The sequence below is a fragment of the Argopecten irradians genome, chromosome 5 (genome assembly GCF_041381155.1).
Source record: "Argopecten irradians isolate NY chromosome 5, Ai_NY, whole genome shotgun sequence".
In the NCBI taxonomy this organism is placed as follows: domain Eukaryota; kingdom Metazoa; phylum Mollusca; class Bivalvia; order Pectinida; family Pectinidae; genus Argopecten; species Argopecten irradians.
In genome coordinates, this window is record NC_091138.1 from 47,187,165 (window position 1) to 47,201,564 (window position 14,400).

The 14,400-nt window shown below is 33.9% G+C and overlaps 1 protein-coding gene across 2 annotated transcripts in view; it reads left to right on the forward strand.

Moving 5' to 3' along the window:
• Positions 1-4,534, forward strand: part of LOC138324066 (FAD-dependent oxidoreductase domain-containing protein 2-like) — a 66,501-nt gene extending 61,967 nt beyond the window's left edge. For both annotated transcript variants that reach the window (XM_069269077.1, XM_069269078.1), the window contains exon 10: positions 277-4,534. In XM_069269077.1, coding sequence (XP_069125178.1) covers positions 277-551 — 275 coding nt within the window. In that variant the 3' untranslated portion in view covers positions 552-4,534. The remainder of the gene's footprint in view (positions 1-276) is intronic.
• The last annotated feature ends 9,866 nt before the right edge of the window (positions 4,535-14,400 follow it).

Here is a 14,400-nt window from a genome sequence, read left to right on the forward strand (position 1 = left end):
TGGTTTCCGATTAAATTGCCATGGCCGTGAAAATTTGATGTGTTAGATTTTAAGAAATGGATGAATTACACATATACCTTTATAGCCAAAATGCTTAATTTTACAACAGTTGTAATTTTGATTTTCTCATTTTGTATTAAACTCACGAATATATTAACCCAAGAAATAGATGGCTATACAGTAAAACCCCTTGATTCCATCTGGAGCACTAACGTTCACAAACATTTACTTTTAACTTTCACTTTATTTTAATGAAATCGTTTATTTCCTCTACAGAGGCACAAATGACGCGTATAGCCAAAGATCAGATATTACCGCGGCCAAAGCTCATGCATCATATCGTAGAGGATTTCCTTACAGTTTGGGATGGCCCACTCAGTCACATCCTTCCGTTACGCCGCTATCTGGAAAACGTGCTCGGTAATGACATGCGAAATTTTTTCAGCGAGAACTGTTTGGAAATGGCGCTTACGCAAACGACTGTTCCATTATACTGTGAAGCCTATGTCGATGGGCAGGGGATTATGAGATTCCAAGCACTGCAGAGTTAGTGTATAACCAATCATTCCATTGTTGTTCAGATACGTTGATATAGTGCCTACATGATCATCATTCATACTTCATTAACTTGTCACCCCTGAAAATGCAGAATGAACTCTGCCAGCCTTTGAATAAGAAGAATTCATTATGTGTTTTCAGGGGTGACTGATTTTATCCTTATTATGCATATTCTTATTCCATTCAAAATCTATGACTGTTCAGATGTGGACACAATCCTAAAAGTTTTTGAATTGCTCTTCTGCTGATTTCACCAAACATGTATGAATTGTATTTTGTTTAGGAATTTATTGACTGGATGATTGGTCGCCATGGTGTTTTAGTGTCCATAGAAACGACCTGTATGTCATTAAGTTATATGCTGTTGTCATGAATCTATATGCAATTAGTTTACTTGGCAATGGAGATTATAGTCTTAAGAATATTTTTATAGATCTTATTGAAATGTTTATATAATTATTTTGAAATTATTTGACAAATAGAAGTAGAAATAAAAAGTAAGTTGGAGAATTGAACAGAATATAATTTTCTGGAAATGTGAAATAGATTGAGGTATAAATTCAAGACATGTTAACATAAATTAAATATATATATATATAAATTAAAAAAAATTTTTTTTGCTTAATTTTGGAAAATTTATTTTGAGAAAGAAGACTTCATTGTTATGCATCAAGTGAAGACAAAAACAATATCAAACTTTTCAAAATAGAGATATTGGTTTGTTTCCTTAGGTCATAATCATATGTCTTTTTGATTTCTTCATTTACAAAACAAACAACTGCTGGAGATTACAACACTTAAACTGCTTTTACTGTCTATATTGTACTATGTATCCCTTCCAATGCAATCCTCTTTCCTCTATGGCGCCAGTTACCGTAAATCATACATTAAGAGCACTACAAATTTGGTTAGGTTTATCATGGTATTAACAATTTTTTTTAGTAAAGGTTGAGTTGAATATAATGTGTTGAAAATTTCCAGATTATTAATTATTCTAATTTATCAAAAAGAGACTAGTTTATGCTATTGGATAGCAATGCATTACACTTGTTGACATTTAAGGTATTTTTGACGCAAACCAGATACTATATTAAAATACCCTCGATCATTTCACACCAATTCCTAATAAGACAGATACAGTATATTAAAATTTCTTCTCTTAAGTATCACAAATTCCCACCTGTATTTATACTGGATTGTTTGTATATTTTCTATTTTGTTAAAAAAATTTAAAATGTGTTGGCAAAAGAAATCAAAACATACCATAGACAACATTATTATTATTTTTGTTTCTTTGGCAGGGTATGTGAGGGGGAAATAGGTAGCCCATAGACTCTAGCATAATCTATTAGTGGGATGGGCTCTTGAAATGTTAGAAATACAGACAATATTTAATGGGTTTTATTATTCAAATCCCATTTTGTATGTTGTATCTCATAATGCATTCTTAAAATATTCATGTGCCTTTCCTAGTGTAGGAAGATGATGTTCTCTGCTGTATTTTATCTTGCTCTAAAGCTACAGTCAAAGACATGTTCATTCATTCACCCCTAAAATTTCATAATGGACTGGTCAAGTCTTGGATTAAGAAGAGTCTAAATCTGTCTTCAGGGGTGAACAAGTTAACAAAAGATAATAATATATCGCTAAAGGGCTGTTGGACAGATCTGTTCTTAAATGAAGTTCAAACAAGTTCATTATTTTTATCTTTAATATATAAAAAGGGTCACAAATAAAAGGATTGTCTTTTACATCAATTGATATATAATATGTATCGAATAAAATGGCATAGAACAATGTTTGTAAGGGAAGCGTATCAGGCAGACAAGGTATTATCTAAGTTTGATTGGATTTTGATATTTTACTTGTTGTGCCTTTTCACATCACAGATACAACGTTATTGGGTATTCTAGGTTCACTACCTTAGAAAAGGGGAAATTCATAAGGGAGTCATATTCTTCAAATATCATACATGTTTTTCAAAAGATTAAAAAAAATCAAAATGGACCAGTTGAGGAAAAGGAAACATTTAAATGTTGTTGAAATAAACATGACATGCTTAATCAAACATGACTTAGCGACTTCTTCTGTATAACGATCACTATTGAAAGCTTTACTGAAAACATATATCAATGAAACACGAATTATGTGTTCAAAGAATACAATTGTGTTTCATAATTGTTGTGTATATTTCTTAATTTTTTTTTTAGCAAAGACATGTTTTGCTTATGTCAAAATAAACATAGAATGTATTTGTGACAAACATGGCACTACAAAGAAATGTGTGTGTTAAATAATATTGCATATTTACTTCAGCATAGTTTTATTGTCAAACATAATATATTTTCCTTCACAACTACAGATCTGGGTGTATATATGAAGTTATTTTAAGATTATGATATGCTAAAACATTATACAGAAAATGACCAACTTCTGTGATAATAATGCTAAGTTGGTTCAGAATATCACAGCAATAGTTAACTAGTCCAATTTGTTTATTTAGGTTGAGATGAAGTACCAGAAAAACTCATGTAATTTGCGTACTGGTGTAATTTGGGCATGCACATTTTTGCTGCTAAATACTCAATCAGTGTGTTTTAATCAGAAATTTTGGAAAAACGGTGTTAAAAATTGATGTTCAGGAAGTCCCAAAATAGGAAAAAGTGCGCAAATTACACAGGTTTTTATGGTACACTTGCTTATCACTTCTTCAGTTCATTTCCTTTTTTGCCTAAATTTTGGACCATTGTTCTAAATAGTGTTCTAGAAATAGTTCTGCTTTAATATAATTTATATATCCGAAACATGTTTTATTTTATGCTATTAAGTTTTTTGTTAAATTTGTATCTAGATATTTGTGTTATTTTTGGTTGACTTTCATAGTTTCACTTTACTGATGTTGCATTGTCTTATGTTATACGGAAGTTAAATATAAACAATATGAGAAAAAAATCATTGGCACATAGTCACTGTTTGCTCCTATGAAATTAAAAAATAGTGACTTCAATGCTTAAATACAATGTACGATTTCAATATGTTTGATAGCATAACAGTGCATCAAAGTGTATTATATTGAAATTGATAATAGTGTTTGTAATTTAACCCAGTCATTAAAAACATTTCTTAATTACAATTGCTATTGAAAATATTTTGAAAACAAATGATAGGTTGCAAGCATATTGCAATTGTGTCTAGTACATAAACATACAATTTGAATACAAATATTTTTAATTGGCTTACGATAAATGTACATAAAATGTAGTTGTTTTTTTTCAAATATAGAATTTGGTCCGAATGCGCTTTAGAAGCTTTGTATTCATCTATTACCGCATTCGACCCAATGAGCGTCCATGTCCCAATAAGCTCTCATGTCCCTATAAGAGCCCATGTCCCTCTAAGAGCCCTTCCCCCTTTTCTGGCCTAAGTTTCAATTGCCTGAGCATAAGTAAAGACCAAAACTGTATAGGTTGACTATAATTTTATCTTATTAAGTACATTTTCATTTTTTTTTCATTTTTTTTAAACGCCCTGGGCGCTTATTTGGTCGAATACGGTATGCCTCTTCATATGATACGTACATGTTTATGCTGTTATTTTTGTGAGAGGAAAACTATGCTTGGTGATCCATCAAATTTCATCTCATTAAGCTCAAGGAATACACAATGTTGGATTCTTGTTGCGGAATTAATTTTCGTATTTTCTTACCGGGTAAATCCCCCTTGAACACATTTTCCTGTACAGTCTGTTTTACTGTAAACCTAGTGCTTGAATGAATCACTTACTATAGAGGGGGTTAGGGGGTATACCAGAGATCTTGAATTACCACGTAACATAAAAAATGTTAGTTTTAAACGGGAATTATTTTGTTTCTGTGACATTTTCAATTTCATCAAAACGTATGTCCTGCCAAAATACTTTTGGTGTCCAAAACATATTTAAGCAGAGACACAATAAATATATTATATTTTCTTATTCACTTGATTTTTTTGTTTTGTCTGGCAGTTGTCACGGTTGAGCAAAAAGGAAGCCATGAAAACGGCTTCATTGTGATTCATTTGTAGTGGCAGTTGCCATTAGCGACGAGAAAAGAAGCTTTATGATTGGCTTATAAAATGTTGTCATTATCAACGTGAAGAAGTATTAGCATTGGTAGATGTTGGCGACGATGTGCAGAACGGCTATCAATGGATATTTAGGAAGCGTTGTCATTAGCAATTAGAACATGTGATGACAGTTACCATAGACAAAATGACGCGTTTCCATTGGCGATGAATGAGCAGATATTGAGGATGTGAAAAACGTTACCATTAACTTGATGAAGCGTTGCCATTAGCGACGAGCAAATACCATTGTATTCTCTACATCAGTGATAGTAACCCCCGAAGTATCAAGGAGATCATACCAATGGAGAGGTGAAGACACTTTACCATTGACTTGAAGCGTTTCCATTGGCGATTAACAGGTACAATTAGAGGTGTACCGAAATATTGTTGTTTGGTCAGTTGTCATTGGGAATGTGCAAAAAAAGTACCACCAGTACGTTAGAAGCTGTTTTTATGCAATACATTTTCGGTTGGGATTCTGATAAAAATTGCAACTGGTATTGCAATGTGGAAACAGTGTTAAAATTGTCTCGGGTCTTCGTCGTAAATCGCTAATTGTTTTCTCTTGTAACAGACAGACACCAAGACATAACTGGATGTTGATAACAGGTTTTCTACGTTGTTGCATAATACAGTAATTATTTCTGTACAAGTAGGCGTTTCAAACGTTCAGGAGATTAAAGATAGAATAGATTGACAGAGACGCAAATAGCCTCACTGAAAGAGCAAGCATTTTATAATTTCCTGAAACCAGTTTAGAAAAACAAAATGTATGATTGATACCACTTACGTGCACATTACCTTGAAATAGGTATGTAAATACCACGTCTGGCTTTATTAAGACACGAGGACACTTTGTTATGCATCCGATCTAGGAATACAAGCGCTTCATCAATGTCGTAACGTAAACAGTCGGTGGACTTGGGCGAATAATCAGATTTGGCCAGGTCAGTGATCACGATTTACGCCATAGCGATATCTGGTTTTAGAAGTTGTTGGTACGGATGTTTGGAATTAATTAGTCCTCATCAGGGTTGGCTGTAGTTAATTCAGTGTATCCCAGTTTGATCTCCATGATTGGGTACGTAATCACCAGAACAAGCTCCTATCATCCGTATAACGATGAAGAGTAATCCGATTTGGTCAATGGGCGTGGGAGACCAGCGTAAGTCCATCGGTGTCGTTTGCCATTCACAACATATGATGGAGCTCGACTTTTCCCATAAACATCTGGACGGAATGGATACTTTTTGATGGCGTGCCTTTAGAATTCTTTGTACAAATATGTTGTTTGGTTGTATTTTAATCGTAGTTCATTTTTGATTGGAGTGCAGATTCTTCGCTATGTTATACAAATCTGTGGTTTTGTTTAAATCTTTTTATCGTAGTTCATTTACATTTTAGTTTTGAGTGCATCTTCCTCCTTGCGTCATGGTCCTTCGAGTTTTGTTTTCGCTTCTTTGGCTGTATGTGTTTTTTCTACATTGCTCAATGGGAATCTGCTTGATTCTTCTCATTAATAAAGAAATCGAGCCCGATACGTATCTTGAACTGCTGTGCGACTGGCACCAACGCTTTCGTGATACTTCTGTCGTTTCACACTGCAGCAATAATATTATAGTCAATTAATTGCTGCATTAGGAGGAAATCAGAACATTCAGTGCCATATTTAATTGTGTGAACAACAAATCCTGCCAATGGTTAATTCATTAAGTCGCAGCATAGCATATCAACATACCAGTTAGTGTAGAGTTCACATGAAATTGCATGTGTACAAAGGTTATCTGTAAAAACCCGGATAGTGCGGTGTTCAGTTAGACAAAGGGATCGGCCCCATTGTTACCCCTGGCACATTTCCTTTACTTGTCCTTGTATCACTGCAGTGCATTTTATCGTCCACCAATTCATGAAAAACGACATGTCAAAGATTACAGAACGGTAGTATTGATTTCACACCATGTTCCTACAAGTGGATTTAGTTTACACTACCATATGTAGTATTATATTAGAAGCGACACATTTGTATAACGTAAAACCGGATGGGAATCCCATGATAACATTCAAGTAATTCTTATCATTATTCACAAAAACAATTATTGCTTTTGTTTCTTTTATCTCTTTCGTCTTAGGCTATATTCTTTATAACTGTGGTGGTAACCTTTTGCGTTTAAATTCGTAGTTAAATGTAGTTACATATTCCATTGTGGATTTTTTTCTGTTTTCGATTGGTTTAAGATATAAAAGTTTAGTCTGAAATGTCTTTATCTCCATAACGAGATTATAAAGTAAAGAAATTCATAATGACGTCATCGACAAATCGTCTAGACCACTTCCGGTGAGCTTATTTTGGATCTCACGTGCGCTTTGTCGTGTCGCGTGAGCACGTGATTCGAGATCGCGTGCCAACAGTTGATGTAGTAAAATATACAAGAACACCTTCTGAGATGGATGTAACAGAGATCAGTCGTGCTGACAATAGTAATAGATTGGTGCGGGTTGAAGCTGTGTTGTCGTTCATGATCAGTTGCTGTATTTCGATAGTGTAGGCGAATTCGTGGCTATTTAATCCTACAGCTAAAACGAAATAAGCATCGACGGAAGATCACTGTCGAACCTTGTCATTGTGTCAACCTCTAAATGTATACCCTGGTTCGCTTTTCCTGGTTAATAATAGAAATGTGACACGGTGGACTGACTGATTTTGAGGATGACTTAATCTCGCGCCTAGTCTGTACTACATTTTGAACGCCGATTTCATAAGGCGATTTACAGACGAATACAGTCTCTGTGCACGCTCAAATTTATTCGTATTTTAAAATAAATTTAGATATGTAGTGCAATGAATTACATGCAGTAAATAGTCCAATTCAATATTTTCAAATCTATATTAATTAAAAATTAGGGTTAGCATAGACATATATATTTTGAATACACTGTACTCTCCAAAATGTCGAATAATAACGAAGAAAACATTAATCAAAACTCAAAATAAGCGACAAACTTGACCTAATATAGACCTTTGAAAACTAACTGGAGAATATATTCAGTCGCTCCGGAAGAGAAAGCGTCTCTGATTTATCAAATACGCTTATGCAATGTGCAAGGGCTAAATATGACCACAATCTTAAATAGAACTGCTTTAGGACAACAAGAGTGTTGTAAAGCACTGACCAACTTGGCAACATGTTATAGGAAGGACACGGTTTATAACTAAATAATATCACATTGGAGGATTTGTGGGATCATGTGATCATCGGAGGAAGTGGGACCGGATCGGACTTACCATCAGAAAGTCTTCATCTCTAAACTCCAAGTCATGGCCAGCATCCCGCAAGGACCTCGCAACAGCTGGCTGGAAAACGGAAAGCCAAATTGTGTTGGTGTTCAAGATTAGTAGATTGATGTTGTATCACACTTCTGTTGTATGATTCCAGTGTCGAACACCTATGACCATGTGACCAAAATCTATGATGTCTTGTTGTATTGTTATGGAGAACACTGTTAGATATGGTTTTATAAAATGCTTTGAAAACATATGAACTCAAAATGGGCGGAAATTTTCAGATGAGCTTCAACAAGTGTAAGCATATATATTGTAGATATATCGGTGTTAGTCGATAGTTCAACAAATGATTTGAGTATAATAAAAGACGCTCCACCGCTGACAAATGAGATTTTTTCACTATCAAAAACAGGAGCAGACGATTAAGAATTTTTCTTCGGTTACAAAAGTTACTTACTTTACACCATTACTACCATTGAAAAGCTTGAGCTTCTAATTTTACTTCAAGTTAAAAATATAAAAAATAATTAATTGCATCCCGAAAAAATTCCGTAGCACTATATCTTATATGGAATGAAATAATGATTGCGCATGCACCAAAGGTGAAATAAATTATTTTACGTTATTTTTTGTGTTAATTAGACTTATGTATACACGATTAAACACCAATTATTGCTCAAATGATGAATATCATTTATGCTCTGTCTGATCTTTTAACTTTTATAAAAAATCTTATCTTGCACAAAATTGAATGTTTTGAGTGTTGGGTTTTTAATTTGAAAAAGACATCGCATGCTATTAATAAGGATTTACAACTTACTTAAACAGGTGTCAAGAGTAAATGATAGTTCGCTGTTCAATTTACATAAATCCTTTATTTGATTTGATAATACAACAGCTTGAGAAAAATTCAAACACGTTAAATGTTATTCTACATTTATTGCGTAGGCAATATACGAATCCTATCAATGATGTCGACAGGCTGCCTGCGGATGATACATTACTTGGTAGTCAAAAGACAACAGTGGAGCGCGTTAATCAGCAATCTGATTAAAATCAGATCTTCGATTACGCTCTGATACTCAACGCTCTACAGAGCGTAATCGAAGATCTGATTTTAATCAGATTTGTTATTCGGTGACATACTAAACACGTTTTGCAGCAATGGTGGGTAAGAATACGTCACATTAAGTTGTTTGATCATGTTTTACAGTGATAGAAGACCAAACCTAAGGTGGTGCATCGACCGAGTACATCTTACTGTACAAGGAAGTATGGGATACAGGAAGAAAAAAGTCTATAACACCAGGAATATAGACGAATTCATCTAAGCTTCTTTTGGAGAGGCGGCTAGTGCAAAATTGACAGAAACCAACAAAAAACCAATCTATTAGACTGTCACGACAAAATATCTACAAAATGTCCATATTTCAGGAATTCCAGAGAGAATAATATATACATAATATGTAAATGCATCTGATCACAAAAAAGATTGCCTTTCTATAATACTACATGGATTTTACATGTAGGAGGCGCTAGTCACGTCAAATTCCAACAAAGCGTCTATATTGTTGAATGTGGAAAATGTAAATACAGCTAACAAAAATAAATAAACTGCTATTCTTTAAACAACATGGTCTTTACAAATTTTGCTATTGCAGGATGTCGGAAAGTATAATCTTTAACGACAACTACTAAATTAGACTGTCATTCTTAAACTACATGTACATGGATTTTACAAGGCGTTCGTCACGTCAAAATATCTACAAAGCATCCATTCTATATGATGTGGAATATATGTAAAGTCACACAGTTAAAGTTATACAAGTGTATGTGCCGTACGTTTTCTACTGACGAATCAAGAAGAGCTTTTCATATGTAACCACAAAAATTTACCAACATTATAAAAACTTACATTGCGTAGATCTTAATGTTACACATACATATAAGAGCTACAAATATTTTTTTGTAGTACTACCAAAATCATTATGTTTACGTGTACAGAACAGTGAAATATGTACTTATGATCAGACCATGAAACCAAGTTATGGTCTACAATGTCATTCAACATTTATACAAGATTATTATAGTAATTGTAAAGTGACCTCTGCAGATATGTTCTCATCTAAACATACATAAAGCAAAAAAAAAAAAAAAAAAAAAAAAACTTTGACAGTGTAAAAGTTCTGTTTTGTAATTAATGTTTATTAAGTATCATACATTTTCGTTTGTGTTTTCGAATGCTTTTCACAGCTTAATTCATCAAACCTATATTGGTTTCAAATTTCAATAGATTACTAAAGTAGAAATAACATGTCAAAATTATTCCATAGTTATGGCACATATGACTGTATGCTGGTTTCTTATATGCAGATGTATGCTATCCAACTGTAAAATAGAATTATTGGCATGTTCGATGTGCATCATACGCCTACGTAAGTCGATGGCAATGCATCAAACAGACAATGCTAAAGTGATTAAAATGTTATAAGCATTGAGGTGTACCTCCAGAATGAAATGAAGTGAAATTTATTACAGCAATAAGCTAACGAATGTTACTTTTGACAAAGCACAGAAGAGACAATGAAATATAATATGAATTGATGTGTTTCAGAATTGGAGGCGATATGTGAAAATTATGTTACGTCGGAGAAAATTTCTGCACGACAGATACTTCAAACAGTAGCCAACAGCGAAATCTCTTGCTAATTCATAGCTATGTTGCCTTGTTAGCGTTCGATCAGGACTAATACAACCAATAAATCATTTTACCAAATATAGCCACAACTGAAAGTCTCCGAGGAATGAATGAATGGCCGGAATCGAATGGTCCCGTCAGTCACGAGTTCTGGGAACAGCAAATGTGTGGGCACACTGACAACCTCACTTTCCCATTATCAGGCTGGTTTTCTTTATTGGAAGTGAATATATGGAGGATTTGGTAGACATAAAACGCATCTAGTATCGTTTTAGAAATATCGGCCATTTCAGTGTAAATCGTGTTAAATTACGACCCGATATAACTAACTTTATGGTTTACGGTTTTATAACATAGCTTTTCATGACGTTGAATAAAATGTAACTTAAATATAAGTTTCCTTTTAAAGATACGTAAATTGGTCTATGAGTATATGTTACATTAGAAAAAAAATCTACTGATACGCGAGAATATCGATACAGTTTACAGGACACGCAATCATAAATTCGGCTTGACAATATTTGCTATGGCCCGATTTGTCTGAGTGAGCAATGACAATGCGGTATATTCTTTTTGTATATAATTATGATTTCAGCAAGTTAAATTCATGTAAAGTTAGATCAATTGTCATTGATATGGTGCGGAATAGTGTCTCAGCCTTGTATCATAATTATTGTAAACCAATTTGTTTTTGCATTTCACAGAGTCATCATACGGAATTCTTTTTCGAGGCAATTTAATTTCGTGGTCTACAGTCAATGTACCTAAGGTTGACACATTTCCGCAAAATGATTCTTGCTTTTTCTATTTGTACACGGAATTTATTGTTTGGCGGATTGAGATAAGGTACGGTATTAAGTTCTGTCAAACCACTTTTACCACAGTTGGAAGCGTAGTTTATGTAGCTTTGAGGTCGGCAATGAAAACACATAGGAAAACAACATTACATTTTGTGCGAATCTCATTCCAATATGAGACCGACTAAGACTACGATAGATTCGAAAAATGCATGAAATATCAGATAAACACACTGTGTATAACACACAATACCTATTTTAGACGTCTCATCCATACCATCAAAGTATATAACGCCTGGTACGGCATGAAGCGGTCTATCCTCCGTGGTATATATACTACTGACGATTTCAGGCGAAGCTAGCAATTATTTGTAACTGTCCGCGTTGATACTGGATAACTTTTCATATTTACCTTTTCATCAACTTTATAGATTATGTGTCGGATTTCGGTGAAAGTACGCCAACAGGTATATTTCTGTCTATCGATCATATTTTTAGACATATTGCGCGAAGATAAAGGATATTTTCCTCTGATGATGATATCGATTATTCTACACTCCCATTGAGAGTGGGACGACTGGTTTGCTCGTTGTCAGTATAACGTGGCCAGTTGGAGTTTGTTGCTCGGTATCTTCGACGTCATGCTTTAGTCATTTAATTCTAAAAAGGTAAAAGCTTCACTATTACCAGGAGACACATTATGAAAGGACTACAGCCTCCCAAAAATACTTTCACAATCCTAACACATACAGGGGAGGCCGCCCTAATCTAATTAGTTATTATTCGTTATTCATTATCCAAAACGTCTTGCTGTGTGAAACTTGTTAAAGCAACCTGAAATTTAACGGGGGAACCGTTATATACAAAAAAACAGTTTTTGTTTTTATTTTTCATTCACCCATTGAATTTCATCAATTTCAATTTAGTATAGTAAAGTAAATATTGGCTTCTTAGATTATAATCATAATTATTTACAACTTGAACTATTAGCGAATTACTTCTACTTCAGTTTATGCAATTCCTGATATTTGTCATTGATAAACACGACGCCCCCTATCGACAGTTAGGTACCGACTGCTGGTCGGTGGTTTTTGTCCTGGTTCTCCGGTTGTCTTGTTAATAGGACGTTAAACTAACAAAACAAAACCAATCATCCATACCTACCTCTATGACTCATGTAGCTTTGTTTACTTCCCAATTCATTCATTGGTGCTGTTTTTGAAGTCATAATTACATTCTGATTATTTCATCAACCAAATTAAAAAAAATCTTCCATTGACTTGTTCGGTGCCGCCGGGAGTACAGTATTCATTGGCTTCATTAATACAGACCTAGTTCAAATGTGTCTAGCAGTGTGTGTGCTAGACGTGCGCCGGCTTTACCAGGCCCGGTCAATGGCATCCCTCTCATACAATGAAAAGACGGTCTTTCGAAAGACGAATTATCATTTATAGATATATATTACCAATACCAATATCATTTTACTACCGGCATTAGGGCGATGTTCTGTGTGAATTCTAATCACTCAGATCCAGTGACCAAAAGCGTGATATATCACATGAACGATTTGGACAATGGTGATGTCCGGTTTAATCAAATAATTTTGGCTCAACTCTTCGGTTCGAAGAGTAAAGATTATTTTTCATCGCATATTTCCATAAATTACCGCGGCGCTCATTTGCATATATACAGATCTAATTATTCTTTCCTACAGCATGGAATATTATTTTGTGATATTAAAGTAAAGCTTAATAATGTGTTTGTTTAACCATGCAATATGTATTACATTACTCTATCTCCAACCGAATTATTCCGACACAGACCCAAGTTCAAGATTTTATATGTAATTACTTTTTCATAGCAACAGTATAGTTGTTTAATTTCGCGGGTGTAAAATTTCGCGACTCACTATTGAAATTTATTCGTGGCGGTTTATTTTCACGAATTATCTCTGTGGCCTTTGAAAAAAAATCATTCATACAACAGGCTATGATATGGAAACCATGAATTTGATAAATTTCGTGCGGTATTAAATTTCATGAATTTGGATGGATCCGCGAATTTAGCGAAATTTAAATCCTCGTGAGTTTTAGCAACTGTACAGTACACTGTACATAATTTTGTAATTTATTTTAATGAAAAAAATTCCCATGGCCGATTTTGGCTAATTTTAATCCTTCGCGAAACATGTGAAATTAAGTTGCTCGCTAAGATAAATTGGTTTACCGTATTCTATTGCTCAGCATTTTTCAAACAAGAAAGAAAAAAGAAAGAAAAAGAAAGAAAGAAAGAAAAAAAAAAGAAAGAAAAAAAAAGAAAAAAAGAAAGAAAAAAAAGAAAGAAAAAAAAAAGAAAGAGAAAGAAAGAAAGAAAAGAAAATCAAGAATTATTTCAGTTATAATGGCCCATTACTGTAGGATAATATGCCAAATATACCTCAATGTCATCAAACTGAAACAAATTCAAATATTCTTGCCAAATTAGACTTTTTGGATCCTGTATTGTTTCTTTTACTGTTTTCCTCTGCTAATATGTCTGTTTTTACAATAGAATAATTCATACAATATTGTAATGTTCTTGTTCATGTAATGATAATAATTGTATTATAGTTGCAGTTTATATATTGACAAGAGGTAAGCCAGCCGTCTTAATTGCGCCCATATTCAAAATGATTTGTGGAATAACCGGGACATACATAGCTGACTATAGGTCTGCACGGCGGACGTAAGATTTTTGACAGATGCCCGTCGTCAAAAACGGAGTGGATGCAGGGTATGATTATTCGTCATATGACACGACTGTTTTAGTACTGAACAAATGAAAATATAATCACATTTTCCAGCAATATTGAATGAAAAATGGTTTCCAAGAAATGAATTGGTTTAGAAAGCGAAGAAATAATGCTATAACCACGTTTTGGTTCGGCACGTGATAACTGCTATAACTGGTGTTGGAACATGA